The 18,585-nt window shown below is 44.5% G+C and overlaps 1 protein-coding gene across 1 annotated transcript; it reads right to left on the bottom strand.

Moving 5' to 3' along the window:
- Positions 1 to 27: 27 nt before the first annotated feature.
- On the bottom strand, positions 28 to 18,437 carry LOC125975754 (ceramide synthase 2). The gene is made up of 11 exons (XM_049731741.1): positions 16,795 to 18,437; positions 12,353 to 12,526; positions 12,071 to 12,188; positions 11,879 to 11,997; positions 10,897 to 10,954; positions 10,695 to 10,745; positions 10,495 to 10,587; positions 10,076 to 10,204; positions 8,511 to 8,617; positions 8,009 to 8,162; positions 28 to 1,745 (listed from the first exon to the last, which is right to left on the bottom strand). Exons 2-11 carry the CDS (start codon positions 12,523 to 12,525, stop codon positions 1,596 to 1,598), a joined length of 1,152 nt encoding a protein of 383 aa, XP_049587698.1. The 5' UTR covers position 12,526; positions 16,795 to 18,437; the 3' UTR covers positions 28 to 1,595.
- Positions 18,438 to 18,585: the final 148 nt, after the last annotated feature.

Below are 18,585 nucleotides of genomic sequence, written 5' to 3'. Positions count from 1 at the left end.
ATAAGAAAGACTCCAAGACGTACAAGATTCATGATCTGTGATTAATGATCTTTTGCTTTTATTATTAATAATACTTGGGCATCATTTAACAAAAAATAAGAACACTCTAACCCGGAGCCAGCTGCTGCTTCTGCGTCACTGGGGCAAGAAGAAAGCTTGCTGGTTGGTCAGTCGTGGTTAGTTGGAAAGAAGAAGAAATGGTAGGTGGCGGTGGAATGAGGGATTTGCGGAGGAGGAAAGTGAGTGATGAGGGAGGACATGCTGCTTGTGATGTGTGTGTGAGAGAGGGAAGTGGAGACAGAGAGGAAGGCGAAAGGGAATGTCCCAGAAACGACAAATAAGGCACTTGACATACAAGAGATAGACAGAGAGAGGGTGGGGGTTGAGAGAGAGCGAGAGAGAGCGAAAGAGAGCGAGAGAGAGCGAGAGAGAGAGAGAGAGAGAGAGAGAGAGAGAGAGAGAGAGAGAGAGAGAGAGAGAGAGAGAGAGAGAAAACGTTAAAAGCATAACAAAACATGGCTTTGCGATAATGACCTCCTGGCACCGTTAAATATCACACTTGAACAATTTCCATATACAAAATTTTGGCCTGGTTCTTCTACATCACCCAAGCACCTTGGTAGTTGCCTCTGCCATGAGGAAGGATCCACTCATTCCAGTCAACGAGCGACCGAAAAAATCAAAAACAGAAACACATTCAAAGCTGCAGTTGGGCTAACAAGACAGATTTCAAACAGCGCTTGCATGACATACGGTCCCTCCACAAATAGTGGCCACTACTCAACTACAGATGGGTAGAGGCAGAGATATGAACATGGGTAGACACGACACAGCCCTTCTCAGCAGATCGAGATGTACGTGGAAATATTGAAAAAATTTACTTCAAAGATTAACTTGAGGGAGACATTGCTTTGGCATAAGTGGATGAAGGAGCCACTAGCCGGGCAATTAACCACTATTTGAGGAAATATGCTATGATTCAGAAATCATTTCCTGCCTGCTGCTTCATGAGATTGGAAGTGAAGGAAAGTCCCCAACGCTAGTCAGAAAGTGTGAGGCACATGGTTGAAGAATACAACCGAACTCAAAGAAGAGGAAGCGCCGGCTTGTGCAAAGGCATTGCAATTGCTACTTGCATAGACACAATTGAGGAAAATAAATGCCCCGTCTTACCCTTTCATGAAAGGGATGCTCCGTTTGTTCACTTGTCATCCAAGCACAAAGCCAAAACAATTAAAGCGTCGAGGTTTACAATGGCGTTTGTTTTTTCTTTTCTTTTGAAATAAGCCGTTATCGGGCTGTAAGGCACACGCAGTAGGGGCGAGGAAAGCTACGCGGGACGTGGCGTGCTCACTCCCCTCCTCTCCAGTTTTTTCCCCGTCGGCGGCAAGAACGCGTGCGTCCACGAGCAAGCACAAGTGAGCGAGCCATGCCGCTTCCCGCCGTCTTCGTTTGGCTTTGTACAAATGAAGGTGTGTGTGTTGTCGTGCTGTGCAAAAGTAACAGTGTCAAATCTCCCTCTTTGTCACTGTATGCTTTCGACTCCCGCCGCCACCGCCAAACAAGTCCTTGCGGTGCCGCGCACGTCCTTGCTGTCATTCCACCTTGCTGTGGTTGTTGTTGTGCACCGCATAGCCATTCTGCAGCGGTCCATTTGCCTTTGAGACCTTTTTAGCGTCGTCCTCGTCCTCCTCCCCGGATTCGTCCGTCTCATCCTTGTCGCTCCGCTCGTCGTCCACTTTCTCCTGCAAGACGAGAAGAAAGCAATTGTGTGCATGCACGTGATCCTCCCGTGCTTACGAGACTTTACACATGGCGACAAGTTCACTTCACTGCCATTGTTAACATTTAAAAAAAAAGCAGCCAAAAAGCGAAAATAAATGTCTTCTTAATTTGACGCACCGCAGAGAAAAGTGCATTGTTAAGAACGTTTTGATTCAAATTCGGTTCTTGCGGTCGCGATTCGATTCCATATTGATTTGAATGCTTTGGTGTTGATTCCATAAAAAGTAGTTGGCCATCTACTCGCCGTAAATGGCCAACTCCGTGGTTCACAGATGAAACACGTACGCTTAAACAATTATGTAGAAAGCATGAGCGCAGATGGCGTTTAACCAAACTTGAGGTTTTCCATCAGGCATGGAAGGACAGCCTCCTGAAATATAAAGATGCGCTTATTCTAGCAAAAACTCGTTATTTTTCGCAAGTCATTAATCTCAATAGAAACAATCCTAAATACCTATTTGATACAGTGGAAAAGCTACCGTATTTTCCGGACTATAAGTCGCTCCGGAGTATAAGTCGCACCAGCCATAAAATGCCCCAAAAAGTGAAAAAAAACATATATAAGTCGCTCCGGAGTATAAGTCGCATTTTGGGGGCAATTTATTCGACAAAATCCCACACCAAAAACGGTCATGAACGAGCAACAACAGGCTAAACGATAGCAACAACAGGCTAAACGATAGGTATGCTAACATGACAAACACAAACAAAGAGCTGAGAACAGGCCTGACGTAACATATAGAGTGATTAAGGACAACTATTACATGAATAACATGTTTATAAAACCATCAGTGTCACTCCAATTCATTAAATAGCAACAACAGGCTAAACGATAGGTATGCTAACGTGACAAACTCAAACAAAGAGCTGAGAACGGGCCTGACGTAACATATAGAGTGATTAAGGACAACTATTACATGAATAACATGTTTATAAAACCATCGGTGTCACTCCAATTCATTAAATAGCAACAACAGGCTAAACGATAGGTATGCTAACGTGACAAACACAAACAAAGAGCTGAGAACGGGCCTGACGTAACATATAGACTGATTAAGGACAACTATTACATGAATAACATGTTTATAAAACCATCGGTGTCACTCCAATTCATTAAATCCATCGATCGTTCTTTGTCAACAATAGGTGCGCACGGCTGAGGGCGCTTGCGCTTCAAACTATTCCACAGGCTCATATAACGATAGATAAACTATATTTTAAACAACTATAATACAAGCCAATAATATTATCAAACCATCCGTGCACTTTAATTCCATTAAATCCATCGATCAAATTCCTCGTCCTTTGTCAACATCGCCACGCGTGCGCCCTGACGTCAGCCTCGTCTTTATTCCACAGATCTACTATATAACTATATTGTAGCGTTAACAAAGTACAAGGCTAGACGTAGGTTTGGTAAACGGCTCTTTATTAAACAAAACAAACTTCCAAGCGTGTGGCGGCGTGGACTTCCAGACAGACCGGGCGTGCGTAATGGCCATGTCCGAGCCCCGCGCACCGTTCGCGGACAGCCACTCGGCCGAGCGTCGGCCCCCGACTCAGTAGAGACCGGGCGTGCGTAAAAGCCATAATAGTTTTTCAAACCTTCTATGTCACTCCAAATCCTTAATTCCTTCAAACTCTTTGTCCTCCGTGTCACTTAGAAATGATCACCGCTAATGATGCCGGTAGTCCTTGTGTGGGCACGTTTGTATGTAAACAACCGCCGCGCCGCGCTACTGACGTCACTTGAAATAGTAATCCATTGGTACATCACGGTTCTCCAAACTTTCTTTCTGCTGCTCGATTACTGTTTTCAGCTGCATATTTTACAACTTGAAGTTTGTAACCTGCAAAATATGAGTTTCTTTTTGGTGCCATTTTTCTTAAGCCCACCCAGTTGATGAGTCACGGCCAACGGTAAAATTTAGAGCGCCCTCATCCAGTTTCGTCTTAAAATATAATTTTTTTTGGGTTGTTTTATCAAAGTCAAAGTCTGCTTTATCGTCGATATATTTTTTTATATACTAAGACACACAAAGAGATTGAAATTACATTTCCACTATCCCTCGGTGAGATAGTACACATATGCATACAAGCAACACAAAAAAAAACAAGAAGGCACTAACAATGAATAAATAAGAGTATTGAATAAATGATAAATAAACAAATAATAATAAATAATAATAATAAATATAAGAGGAGCAAAAATGGAGCAAGTGTACATACAGCAGACAGTGGACTTGGATATGGTGCTTTAAAGTGTTAATTGCTTTATTTGATGTTTTCTCTATTTTTTATGTTTTGAATATGTTCAAGATAAAGAAATAAAAGCATGTGAAGTGATCAACTATACTAAAAATAACATGGGAAGTGGTCAACTATACTTGTAAGTGATGTCTTAATGATCAAGTAAAAATTTGTGAAAAAAAAACATATATAAGTCGCTCCTGAGTATAAGTCGCCCCCCCACCCAAACTATGAAAAAAAAACGCGACTTATAGTCCGGAAATTACGGTAACTCTGCGCCAGCCGACCCCCGATAGCTCCTTCCACTCAGCTGACGAGTTTTTTGTTCAAAAGATTGAGTCCATTAGGGACGAGATCAAGAATACCATTCCAATCGCTCCGCCGGTTACTAGCGCTGGGGATCATGCAATAACCCTCTCAAATTTTAAAAGCGTGTCCCTTGAAATCCTTACAAAATTGGTTAGTGCGGCTAAACAAACAACATGTTTACTCGACCCGCTTCCAGCCAAACTACTTAAAGAATTATTTCCAATTTTAGGACCGTCCGTCTTAAATATAATCAATCTGTCTGTTTCCTCTGGGATAGTGCCAACAGCCTTTAAAACCGCTATTATTAAACCGCTACTTAAGCGAGCAAATCTTGACTCGGACTGTCTCAGTAATTATAGGCCAGTTTCAAACCTCCCATTCATAGCAAAACTTCTTGAAAAAGTAGTAGCGCAGCAGCTTATTGATTACATGGTCGCTAATAATCGATATGACTCTTTTCAGTCTGGTTTTAGAGCTAATCATTCCACAGAGACAGCACTTGCTAAAGTGACTAATGATCTCCTCATAGCTATGGATTCAAATACGTCGTCTGTATTGTTACTACTCGATCTTAGTGCTGCCTTTGACACTGTAGACTTCGATATTTTATTAGGGCGTCTTAAAAGTTGTGTTGGTATCTCAGGGTCAGTACTCAGCTGGTTCAATTCCTATCTATCAGACAGGACGCACCGAGTGGTCCATGGCAATACGTCCTCTGAGCTCTATAATGTTACGTGTGGTGTCCCACAGGGATCGATACTCTTTTATTTTATATTTATATGATTCCGCTTGGGGACATAATACGTAAATATAATATTAGTTTTCAATGCTACGCGGATGACACCCAATTATATATGCCGTTATCGATGACAGATCCGCGGGACTGTTGTAATCTCGAGGCGTGCCTTGCGGAGATCAAGTCTCTCAACTTCCTTCGTCTTAACCCAGATAAAACTGAGATGTTGATAATTGGTCCTACTTGTTATCAACACTTATTTAAGGAAACCACTATAACTATAGATAACCGTACTATCACTCAGAGTGATACGGTAACTAATCTCGGGGTAATATTTGACCAAACGCTCTCCTTTCAAAAACACATTAAGAATATAACCAGGATTGTGTTTTTTCACCTTCGTAATATTGCTAAGATTCGTCCTATCCTCTTGACCGGGGATGCGGAAACTATTATACATGCGTTCGTCACGTCGCACCTGGACTACTGTAATGAATTATTCTATTGTCTTCCTAAGTCCAGTATCAAAAGTCTACAGTTAGTGCAAAATGCCGCTGCGAGGCTGCTCTCACGGTCAAGAAAATTTGATCACATTACCCCAATATTAGCCAAATTACATTGGCTCCCGGTCCATTTAAGATGTGACTTCAAGGTTCTTCTACTAACCTATAAATCACTGCATGGCTTAGCGCCTTCATATCTCGTCGACCTAGTCATTCCTTATGTTCCGTCTCGTAACCTTCGTTCGCAAAACGCTAGTCTTTTAGTTACACCGAGGGCCAAGAAAATGTCTGCAGGGTCTAGAGCAGGTATGGGCAAACTACGGCCCGCGGGCCACATCCGGCCCGCGGGACCGTTTAATCCGGCCCGCCAACCCAAAATAAATTGTATTATTAAACTTTTTTTTTTCTGTCATTTTGCCTGCAATGACTGCGTTTCCCCAGTAGATGGGGAACCACTCGCCTGCGCATTTACTACCGGAAGCCGTGTCAGAAAGCTCGGTGCACACTCACAAGTGCGTGTACGTACTCAGTAGTACGGAAATGGCGCACTCGCGTTCTATTTGTAGCAGTGCCGAATTTAGAGCGTGGGCTGTGACGACAGCATTCTTGTAATTTGCGCGCCGAGTTTTCGGATACAGTTTTACGCTAAAGCCACCCACAAACCTTCCCCTGGAATCCTTCCATTAAAATGAGTCGCCCAAGGAAAAGCAAGGGACACTGAGTGCCGAGTGTTTAAAAAGAGTGGCCAATTTGGCTCGACGTACGCGACGTGACGTTCAGCCACATGAACATCAACATCAAATGAACACTGAAAATGAAGGGGAGGCTTTCAAGTTTGTTGTAAAAAAATGCATTTTGAATATGATCTGTACAAATAGCAGGGATTGAAACTATCGACCATTCTCATTTTCAAACAATGCAGGATGCTCAAGGACATTGATGCACCACCTGTTTGTGACTAATCTTAACCTGTAAAGTTCTTAAGGCTTACTTTAAGGAAGTGTTTCCCGTTTCCTCACCTCTGTTACCAGGTGTTAGTGAGTTAAAATTCTGCTCTGATTTTCAGATACCCCTCACCGTGTTGCCGTTTTGACTACTTTATTTGGATGTATGCTTTCACCGATTCTTCAAGATGATATATTTGATCAGAATGTTTGCCGTTTGATGTGATCTCATAAGATAAACATCTTTCATTAATCTGACCTGCAGACACTGAAGTGATGGAGACTGTTATTCATAATAACAGTGTCGTATTTTATGAGAATCACTGATAGCAGTTTTTTAGGGATTTTTTTTTTTAATGCTGTTAATAAATGCATTTGTTTTCAAAAAACTTTTTTTGAATATCCACGCTTTACTACCTACTAAAGGCCAAAACCTTTTATGCAATGACCTTTACAGGTCGTTTATATTACTTCACACAAACACTACATCCATCTGCTCCTGGTTCGGCCCCCCGGTCAAAATTTAGAACCCAATTCGGCCTGCAAGTCAAAAGGTTTGCCCACCCCTGGTCTAGAGCATTCTCTATTCGGGCTCCAGAGCTTTGGAATGCCCTACCAATGGATATTAGAACTACTACCTCAGTAGAAATATTTAAGACATGTTTAAAGACACATTTCTATGAGATGGCCTTTAACTAACTTGTAGTGGCCGATTTGGCCGGAGTTTGTTTTGTTCTCTCTGCCCACCCTCTCCCTGGCTGGAGAGGGGGTTAGGTGGCTCAAAAGCTGATAGCGGCTAGCTGGATTCTCGGGGACCAATTCAAGATGAAGAAACTGCAGCTCAACCTCCTTGAAGACACTGCCAGGACAATCGAGGGCACCTCCGACATCCATTTTTTCATTGATTTTCATATTATGTATTACTTGTGCCCTCTCTGCATCCATTACAACCTGATGATCCTGAAAGGGGGATCCTTCCATCTGTGGTCCCTTCTCAAGGTTTCTCATTTTCCCCTGGCAGGGGTTTTTTGAGTTTTTCCTTGCCCTTTTGGGAGCTTAAGATCAGGGGATGTTTTGAGAATAATTGTCAATTTTGGCTATGTGAAGCCCTTTGAGACTGTTTGTGATTTAGGGCTATACAAATAAACTTGACTTGACATGACAATGTGTAGATAGCAAAGCTGTCTAAACACTGACAAAGTAAAGCCCCCAACAAAAGATGTAAAGCCTACACCGCCCCACGGTGGCCAGGAGCTGATTCACTGAGGAATATGGGAGTGGAATTTTGCGATTCATTGATTAAATGGCAACAACAAACAACCCTGCGCAATTTGAATGAAAAATAAAGTATATGAAACAAATCTTCAAATCCGAGCAAAGTCAATCAGCTTTCTTTCTGCTTCCAACATGAACCCACACATCTGCATACTGTGACAACTCGGCGCTCTAAAGTGGCCATTTTGGGACGTAGGCCTTCTTACGTTGTTGGTGAGGAAGCGGACGGCAATCCGTATGATGAGAATGGCCCAGAAGATGTGAAGACACTGCAGCACCATGAGAAGTCCATTGAAGAAGTAGTAGCCAAAGAAGGGCTGGTAGATGGTCACTGGATACACCCAAGTGCAGTAGATGATCCTGCACAGGATGAAAACATTTAGAGAAGACTTTCCATGTGTTTACAGTAACCGCTTGGCGCACAGCTCACATAAATATAGCGTAGCTAGCCACCGCGGACTCCAGTATCTCTCGCTTAGAGGGTCCTACTCGCGATGCTAACCTTTAGCGTGTTAGCATTAAGTAGGCCATTCTTAGGGCATTCTTGTTTGGGTGTTTTAAAGAAGCAAGGTGTCCAGGGAATAATCCTTGAGCCGGGTTGCTCACGATGAGGCAAGGACAGGTGCCACTGTTAATCATTTCAGGATGGATTGCTTTTTGCAAGTTGAAAAATGTCTTTCAAGTTTGGCGTGCAATTACAAACAGTACCGGAAGGGGAAGATGACGAGGCGAGTGACGATGAAGACTGCAGCGAATACGATGAAGATGTAGTTGCAAGCATTTCGCCAGCCAGCATAGTTGAACATCTTGGCAGACTGTAAAGCAGGGATGTCAAAGTCAAACACACCGAGGGCCAAAAAAACAAATTTGCTACAAGCCGAGGGCCGGACTGGTTCAATGTTTATTAAAATATATCGGAATGATTGCACATAGCCTTTTGAACTAAGACCTAACACAGTGTACATTATTTAATGATTAAATGAATATGGCAATATTTTGTTATGGCTCTGTCAGTAACTTCAAGGGAAAACATTTTCAACAGCCAAACAGCAAAAAATTCAATTGTTTTAAAAACAAAATGTGTTTCTTAATATCAACATAAATGCATAAGTAAAAGTGCATGCATTATAAACTGAAAATGTATTATTGTGCGGCTCTATGATCTACCATTCTATCATTGCTTTCAAATCGTAAAATAAAAAAATAATCAAATCAGTTGTATTCTTTCTCATGGCTCTTATCTGCAATTTTCCCTTGGTCCATTCAACTGAAAAATAAATATAAATAAATAAAATTCAAAAATTTACGGCACACAGACAAAACAATACTTTCTTCAAAGAAAAATCACGTCTTGTAGAAACAAATGTAAAAATGTAACCGAATTAAAAAACGGAAAATACGTTACTGTTCTGTGATGCTCACTTGTCTGAGGCTGAGCCTGATACTTAGAGGTGTCTCATTGTTTGTACAAGTTCATCAATGTTCGGGGTTAGGCTCTGAGGCTCAAAACCCGTTTTTGATCAACTCTCCTTCTGCAAAGGGCCGGGCTGATTTGGCGATCTCTTTTGCCACAATAAAGCTAGCCTTGGCAGCAGCCTCGCTTTGTGATTTAGCATACGTGAACATAGCCTGTCTGGACTTAAGGCCTCGTTTTAATTCTTCCACCTTCTGTAGCTTTTGTTCATATTCCATATTCTTGTCTTGGTCTGTGTGTTTCTTAGACGTTTGATAGTGCCTTCTTAAATTTAATTCTTTCATTACAGCCGCATTTTCTCCACACAGAAGACACACAGGTTTGCCTCTTACCTCCGTAAACATGTACTCTGCCTCCCACCTGGCCTGAAACCCCCTGTTCTCAGCGTCCACCTTACGTTTAGCCATTTTTGAGGAGGGGGGTATCAGAAAGTTGAACTCTGCTCTGACTACCGATGAATAATGAAGCCGCTTGTGCGAGCTGCAGGGACATCGCGGGCTACCGTTGCATTGTGGGAAATGTAGTGTTGGTGCGTGCAAAACACCAGCGGGCGGCTGTGGCCTACGGGCCGGTTCTTATAGTAATTCAATATCATCCAGGGGGCCATAGATAATCAATTCGCGGGCCGGATCTGGCCCGCGGGCCGTAACTCTGACATATGTGCTGTAAAGAGAGAGAATGGAAAACAGTGAAGCTTTGTTCCACCAGGGGGCAGTGTGGCGTTCGTGTTTCTGTCACTGTCTCGCACCTAACGGACATGGCAAGTGTTGGATTGCAAAACCGCAAATTGTGTGTTTACCTCGAGAAGGTAATCAGAGGAGTCGTGCACCAGCATGATGAGCGTTCCAGCACGGATGTAGTTGACGCACCACGAGAAGCTGATGAGGAGGATGGTGGCCACATGGTGGACAATCTGCTCCTTAAAGTCCTAAAAGAGAACAGCAGCACCGAGGAGAAACGATTGACGCCTCTGCTGGCTTCAAACCTCTTTTGTGCCTCTTTGGCAGGATTTGTACGCATATTGAGCAAAGTCCAAACAAGCGCGCGTGGATGTTTTCGCTCTCATACACACGTGGGACAGCAGTCCAATGTCCACCTGCACATGCCAGATTCCAAAAGCGATCACACGGAGAGAAGGCAGAATGATTTTGCCTGTTTTGCCCCCCCACCCCCATAAGATTGTGTGTTGATTTTGATTCCATTTTTCAATCGGCTTACTTTGCGTTTGACATCGGAGGCCACGCTGAAGAGCAGCGAGGCGTAGAAACCCAGCTCGATCATGTAGTACCAGTACTGAGACGGCAGCAGAGTCTAAGGAAGGCAAACAAAACAACATCATTTTCTTTATCGACGAGTCCTTGCCAAACTCATATGGAATGGAATGCTTCATCATCCAAACGCGTTTTCGGGAAATGTACCAGCACAGGAAAGCCTTGCCACATCTCCTGCACGTCATACAGCCAGGGTTTCTGCAAGAAGGATAGGACATGTCAGTGACAAATACATCGACTGTCGCAGCACAGGGACGAGTCCAACTGTCACCCCCCACCAAAACTCCCCCAAACCAGCAGTCAAATTCGGATGTCAGAAATGGGGGTGACAAATGCGGGTCATACTCACGTCGATGAGGGCGGCCAGGCCAGCAATGAAAGCAAGGAGGTAAAAGGTAAATCTCCAACTGCAAGAAAACACACACACACACACACACACACACACACACACACACACACACACACACACACACACACACACACACACACACAAACAGTTTTGGCTCAGTCAATGGGGAGAGCGAAAAGATGCACTTCCTCAAGCGTACCATTTTTTAAGCAATCCAAATGGCAAATATGGCAGTCAACGGTCAAGTCTGGAACCACAACACAGTTAGCAGATCAGTTACTCTCGCTCCGTGTACTTAGAGTCGGTGCCAAGTTGTCGGTCTTTGCACCTTTTCAAGATCTATCATGTCTTAAAAAGCAAATACCCAAATTCACTTTACGACGTGCGGATGTCCCACTGTGTCTTTTGATGTGACAGGTGGCCCAAACAGATGAAAAGACGCCATGGGTCTGACAACACCCAGCCACGCACGAGAAGGCCGAGCTGGGCCCAATGGACAGAAAGAATGTGGACAAAAAACACACATAATGCTGCTTGCTGTGAGTTTGCGTCGCACAATGGTTGGATTGACACGAGTTCCAATTCACGAAGCTAAAGACACGAGTGCGGGTGACACGCAGTCGCATTGATCATCATGGATCAGCGTCACAGCTTCCCATATAATGTCAGAAACACTGTCAGAAATGTCAAAAAAAAAAAAAAAAAACTATTTTCCGAATGGGAAGTTTTCAGTCATGCTCACACACCAACATGTGCAGCAGAGGCGATTGAGTTACTGCGGCGGGTCATGTGCTAATGATTGTGTGCGACGGGGCAAAAGGTCCACGGAGGCTTTGTAGCATGTGCAGGCTAAAAAAAGAGCGCTACTTTTGCCCACAGAAATGTGCTCATCGAGTCAGGAGTGACACATGAATGGCAGCTGTTTGGAGCGCCGCTCTGGGCAACGTGACGGCGTGTCGCACGCTACGCATTCGTTGCTTACCTGGCCTCTCGGAACTTTTTCAGCAAACTGGGCCTGTCCTGATTCCTCCGTCTCCGAAACCATCGTTGCACTTGCCTTTCCGAGAAGCCCGTCTGCTTACAAAGACTCGACACGGAAAGCTGCGATTGCGCAAAGAGGCACGTCATTCACCCGGGGAGGCCGACCTCACTCGATGGCTTTTTGGATATTTACCTGTGTGGGGTTTTTGCTAACTTTGCAGTAGTAGGACTCCAGTGCAGGGTTGGGGGGTACCCTGAGCCGTACCGTCTCTTTTACCCCGAGTAGAGAGGCCAGGGGCGTTGCCACTGTTCTGCACAACAAACAAATACAAAAATAAAATAAACAAATAAAAACCAAAGAAAAAACTCCTTTTTAATTAAGCAGAGCAGGGAGTGAGCAATCACATGATTTGATGAGCTTGGTGAACGATGATGACAAAGACACGGACAAGCAGGCACAGGCACACAAACGGACCTTTCAAAGACCTGACGGACGATTAGGAATAAGAGGGCGACGGGCAGGGCCACCCACAAATCAGTGGCTTTGGCGTACACTCGTCCGTCCCGGTCCTCTAGGTCGGCCCAGCCCAGCCCTTCTGGAAACCACAGCCGCTCCTGCCAGAACCAGGCGCTGAGCTCGGACAGCATCCTAAAACACAAAAACATCAAAGTGAAGAAAGACGGGACAGGCACGCACGTTGCGCAACCCAGCCCAAAGAGTCACAGTGCTCCACCCTAAATGTGAATGCACACGTGCATTCTACGGGCCGGGCCGGACATGAGGCACAGCTGGTACCGTGTCGTTTCGAGGATTGTGAATGTGGGCGGCTGCATTTGGCTGATGCGTAAAGCAGAGGCCGAGCCTGTGGAGGCCCACAAGAGGGGACGTGACTCAGAGCCACTGCGAGTTTACATTCATACTTTCCTACAGCACCCAAGGCGGACATGTTTGAGGGAGTGGCGGCCAGCGTGAAAGGGGAAACGGCGTGCGAGCCATTACTCATCATGCGCGCACGGCGGCGGAGGGGGCCCTCCGTACTCGGGAATGCAACGCTAGAGTTGTTCCCAGCCACCGCATCTGTAAATACTAAAGAGCTTTAAGCATTTCCATCTCCACCAGAAATCAGATCAGTGGCATATGTGACTCTCCACTCCCTCGACAACCTTGGAAACATGCAGCTTTGATTCTTTTTCGGATTACAGAGCGGCTACCTCAAAAACCTTTTCCACACTTGAGCTACAAACATAGTATTTGTGTTATATGTGAATCATATTTTGTGATGTTGCTCACTTGATGGGTTTAAAACTATCCAATAGCTCCTGTTAGGCCTCAGAGCCCTTAATTATGGTGTCCCTCAAGCTGCGGTACTGGGGCCACTACCATTCTCTCGATGCTCATCGCGTGTGACCTCAGACTGTTAGTTTTGTCGACATTTTCTCATGTCATCATGTAGACATTATCCAACAAGTACTATCCCACCAGACGCAGTGTGCACTGGGGTTGGGTGGAGCAAAATATGCTCAAGTGAAATTTACTGTCAAGCAAGATTTAACGCTTCCGTGTGAGAATCTATGGAGGAATTTTTGTTTCAAAAACTGGTTTTAATTATGGAAGACTTTAAATCATAGATAGCGTTCAAGAGCTCTCAAAAATTGACATGATTTAAAGATGAAACGGAGGAACAAGCTTCTTTGACAGCGACGTATTGTAACACTGTGCTTTTTTCTTTTAAATCAATTTTCTAAAGCGTTTGTTCTCATTTCCGTTCTGCATTCTCTCCTTTTATTTATCAATTATTGAGTTCAATTCAATGGGAAAATGGTTGGCATAAGTATTTCATTTTATTCTGCATCTTTTCTCTATATGTTTTTTAATCTTCAGTTTTTACCCTCCTCTAACCGTCTCCCCTCGTCAATCTTATTGAAGGTATGACAACATGAGGATTCTTTAACGGCGTCATGTGACACCATCGCGTATGCTGCCGTCTATTTTTTCACTTTGAGACACGTTAGTCACTCGTGCGGTAGACGAGGTGATGGTGCAATGTCCCGTAGCACTCAAGCAGAAATCTAAGCCAGAGCAGATAAGAAAATTACTTTCCACGCACAAATCAGGCAAAAGAGTCCAAAGGGTAAGAACAGGCACGTTTACAAACACACATAATACTTGACTTGTACGGTGGAGTTGCAATGTTGGAGGGAATTTCTGAATCAAGGCGATATATTTTGGTTTATGTGCTGAGATCATCTGTTGATTTCAGCATATTCACCCCCCCCCAATAACATTCCATTGGTGGAGCAGATCATATGAGCAGGCTCTGACCATTTCAAAGGCCCAATGACAGAAGGGGATGCCTCTGGCAGGGGAGGGAGACAGGACGTTGTGTCTCTCCTCTCTTCCTCACCACAATGCAGCCTTCTAAAGACGTGCTTGACTCAAAAGAAAGACTGAACCTGGCCTAAGTTCTTCTCAAATCAATAAACCCAAAACTAAAATCTCCAATGGTAAATCCTCTCAGTTCTGGGTAATCAGACCGGACCGGGACCTGGCAAATTGTTTTCCCGAATGGGCCGCGGCGTTGCCACAGTTTTTCACAGCGACACCACCCAAGCCTGAATGCGCCCATTGTGGGCCGAAGTGGCCGTCGGGAAGGCTGGCATGCTTCTCACTCACAATTCATTGGCTAGCGCTAACTCGGATCAGGCCTCCGAGTGGCAAAAAATCGTGGGAATTTTCGACATTCCAAAGAGGCTGACAGCGGTCGGAAGACGCAGCCGTCAGGCAAAGACGGTAAAAGAGTCTGTATTTGATGAGCTGTTACGCAAATGTTGTCCATACAGTAAGTAGCGATCACAACAAAGTCAACTTGAGTAGCTTTCACACTGATTTGTGACCTGATGAATTATAAATGAGGGGATTAAATCAGATACTAGCAGACAGAGGAGAAACACCCCATTCAGAGGACACGGGGTCACACTTAACTTTGACCCTACATTGCTAACAAATCAATCGTTGTTGGAAATAACAGAAAAGTATTTCACTTATCTGTGTGAAAAGTGGTGACAACGTGTGAAATGCAGTTTGTGTATTTATAGTAGCCCTTGAGGACCATTTGCCCAAGGTACTGTATGCACTTTTAAGGACCAGATGTCCTACAATGGTAGCACAAGTTTGTGTGTGTTGGGGGCAACTTCTCCTCACCCCATTTTCTATGCATTGAAAGTTAATCAGAGTTTTAGACGCACGTTTTAGACCAGAATTGTCTATACTATTTCCCAATGCATTTCAACAGGCTTCAACCGAACGCCAATTTGGGCGATTGGTGGGCCGAGCCAGTCCCTAACCGAGTGTCGACTTTACAAGTTCTTCAAATAGACTGAATAGCTCGGTCAATCTGATGGGTTCTATTTTCAACTCGCTGATCGACTCCAAAATCCTGATCACGTCGAGTTGTTTTGACCCCACGCGAACTATGGGAGAACAAGCTAACTTTGGAACTGCCAGGCAGATGCTATGCTATAAATATCTTGATGGCTTTTGTGATCTATGTCAAGCTTTTTTTGTATTATTTAGACATTTCCTTTGTTTACCTCTAACTGCAAGGCCACGCAGTGAGCTGCCAATAAAGCTATATTTATTTTTCATGAGTACGAGGTGAGTGCTGCACTTCCAGCCGATGTATACGTACAGTACACCTCAATAAAGCTACTGGGGTGGATAATGGCACAAATCACGAGCCTTAAGTAAGTCATGCTTGATTAGTACATCAAACGCTATCATTTATTCATATGTGTGTACTTAAGAACAATGTAGATAAACAAAGCACAAAACGTACACAGCAGCCGTGACTTGAGCTGGACCCAGGCTGACCGGCTTGGGAGCTGCAGTGTCAACATGGACTGGTCGCCAGTCAATCGCATACCACGGGACAAACAAGCAGTCACGTCTATGAAGAGCAGGGAATATGGATTTTTGGGTGGACATGGGCGAACATGCTAACTCCACACGAGAAGGGCGTATAGCGCAGATTCCAACTCTGAAGCCCAGAACTGCGAGGCGGATGTGCTAACCACTTGCAAACTGTGATGGCTAACCTCGCTCGTGTATGAGTCTTTTGAAGCTGCACTCCCAAGTTAGTGCTTCATAAAACAGTCATAAACATGGTAAAGAACCGTAACAGGTCAGTATTTGATTTGGGACGCACGCACTCTCCCACCTCGCAGATGCTACAGTGCTTGTCAGTCCCAAGACTTAACATCCACCCATTAACCAACAGACTTGTGAACAACCTGTCACCCACCACCATACATTTTCCTTTGCTATTCCCGCTCAACTGAAGGTTTACACAACCTGCAATCATTGAACAGTCGCATCCCGGCGTCTGCACAACATAGCCACATTACCTTTGTACCTAAGAGACAATTTCATTGCTCATGGTGTTTTGTACTTTTTGTGTGTTGTGTGTGTCTGGGTTGGGGGGCAAATATTTGAATTTTGAACAGCACTCAAGCAGGCCAATTCAAACGGAACGAGAAGTCTCAGTCTAAGAACTCATTGAGAACGAAGGATTCCTGAACGTGATTAATTTAGATGAATGTGGAGGAGCTTTCGTCCCTACGCGTCCAGCTGTGTTGGCCTACAAAGCTACTAAATGCTAACGGCGACGCCGAGGAGCCCAATGCCGGCAAAAGCTGACCACGAAATGTTTTAAATAAAATGTACACTGAGGTTTAGTTTTGCATTTAAGAGAGATTTGGCAGCGTTTCATGACCTGAGGCCCGTTATTTTGAGCTAATTAAATGACTGTCGTGACTGCGTGATGACGTCGTCGCCATTCGCCTGCCAAGCCGCCGCAAAACCACACTACGTACTTTTATTGTCACGAGAAGCGAGAAAAGCGGAAAAACAGAACTTACTTGTTCTTTCCTTTTCTTTCTTCCTGAGGAGAAGTGTGGAATTCGGCTTGGCAAAGAAAAAAAAAGTGCGGTCTCCACAGAGACGAGCGAGCTAATGCTGCAACTGAATGAATGTGTCCAGCTTAAGCTTAGCACACCGAGGCTTTTTACATCTTCGCCCCCTCCCCGAAAGTCCAAGATTACTTTTCGGGTAAAAATAAAATAAAAAGCGGAAAAGAAAAAAGCTTAAAAAGGTCCTCAGGAGGCCGTTAAAACCAACAACTAGAGATTTCCACGCGTGGCGGTAGAACGTGATGCTGCAATGCGCCCGCTTGGCGTTCCCTTCACAGTTATCCACTTATTTTTTTCTTCTTCTTGTTTTTGTTCGCACGCGTCGTCCGGACTGCTCTATAGTCTGTCAGCGGGGTCCGTCAGGCGTCTGGGTGCGTGTGGCCGGCCAGAAGCGAAAGTTTGCCCGGCGGTCGCTCGGACAGGCAAGCGGGCAGCAAAAACAGGCCGGGGGGGGGGGGGGGGGGGGGGGGGGGGGGGGGAGGAGTGAGGGAATAACGGAGGGAGGGACGATGGCTGCCTGGCTGGCTGACGTCCAAGCGTCCGACATTGACACACATCCGCGTTTTGTCTTGCTCGGAGGACGCAGGCAAGCAGGCGACACCGCGTCCCTCCATCCATTTGTCCCCACAGATGTGCGCAGCTGTGCCCACGCATCGCTGGAGATGCAGCCGCTTCACAACAGCCTCGATATTGCTCCTCAGGCTTCTGTTCTTCGTCCCCTTCGGTTTATCTTCTTCCCTTTGACAATAGCGTCCGTAAACACATGGATTTCTTCTGTTTGTTTCTCAAAATAGTTGTCAATGGTTTTGATAATCGATTGGTTATTGATTAATCGTTGGACAGCATGTAGTCGTGATACATATCTGTGACATTACATTGTTATTACTATACAGCTGCTAGCATCCATTTGGCTACATATCGTACATATCTTACTCCTGTCAAACAACATGTGAACATTTGATTCAATTTAGACCATATTATTATTTCGGGAAAACAATGGCGAGCAAAGTTTATTTTTGTAGTCAGATTGCCAGATGCCGCCGCAAACATTTTCCTTTTGTTCGGAGCTGCTGCGTTGGCTTCATCTTGTTTGGTTTAACCTTTGACCGATATTAATAGAAAAAGGGCAGATGTGTAACATGCACATGTTGCAGTTAGTCAATTGTGACTTGTACCGAAGGCTCGCTAACTGCTTGTTACTTGTGCCGGGAGGGGAATCCGAAACTTCAGCTCAGTGAGCGCCTAAAGCGGGGACGTTCGATAGACCTACCTCACATGTCACCTGTGCCCTGTGTAATTAAGAAGTGTTTCATGAACACGAGACATTATGTCCTGTGTGGGAAACAGGTTTGAAATGTGAACAGTAAACAAAAATGTTGTATTAACAGATAAATAAGAAAAAAATAAATACTGTCACTTTCAATGATGGGCTAACAAGCAGGCAACTCCCACAGAGAAATCTATGAGATAACGCACGCACTTGGCTCAAACACTGTGCTATCTCTCTCGCTCTTTTTTTTTCTTTTCATCCTGACCCTGACGCCCCTCTCTGGTCACAAGTGGAATCACGTTTAGAAATTTTCTGTTCGATTTTTCCTTTACAAATAGGATTAAGATAATAAATGATAATGTTGCTACAATCAACCGTAAAAATGATGAAAAACATTCACTCATACAAAAACACACTTTCAGAGAGAAATAATGAATGTTAGACAATTCCACCATTCCTAGCTTTGCACA

This window comes from Syngnathus scovelli, chromosome 9, assembly GCF_024217435.2.
Source record: "Syngnathus scovelli strain Florida chromosome 9, RoL_Ssco_1.2, whole genome shotgun sequence".
NCBI lineage: Eukaryota > Metazoa > Chordata > Actinopteri > Syngnathiformes > Syngnathidae > Syngnathus > Syngnathus scovelli.
Note: the sequence above shows the minus strand (reverse complement) of the source record. Positions and strands in the feature narration are given on the sequence as shown.

Coding starts and splice junctions, on each gene's coding strand:
- LOC125975754 (XM_049731741.1), bottom strand. CDS start 12,525: ATGCTGTCCGAGCTCAGCGCCTGGTTCTGGCAGGAGCGGCTGTGGTTT. Junction 11,998..12,070: donor TTAGCAAAAACCCCACACAG/GTAAATATCCAA, acceptor GCGCAATCGCAG/CTTTCCGTGTCGAGTCTTTG. Junction 10,588..10,694: donor GGCAAGGCTTTCCTGTGCTG/GTACATTTCCCG, acceptor TGCCTTCCTTAG/ACTCTGCTGCCGTCTCAGTA.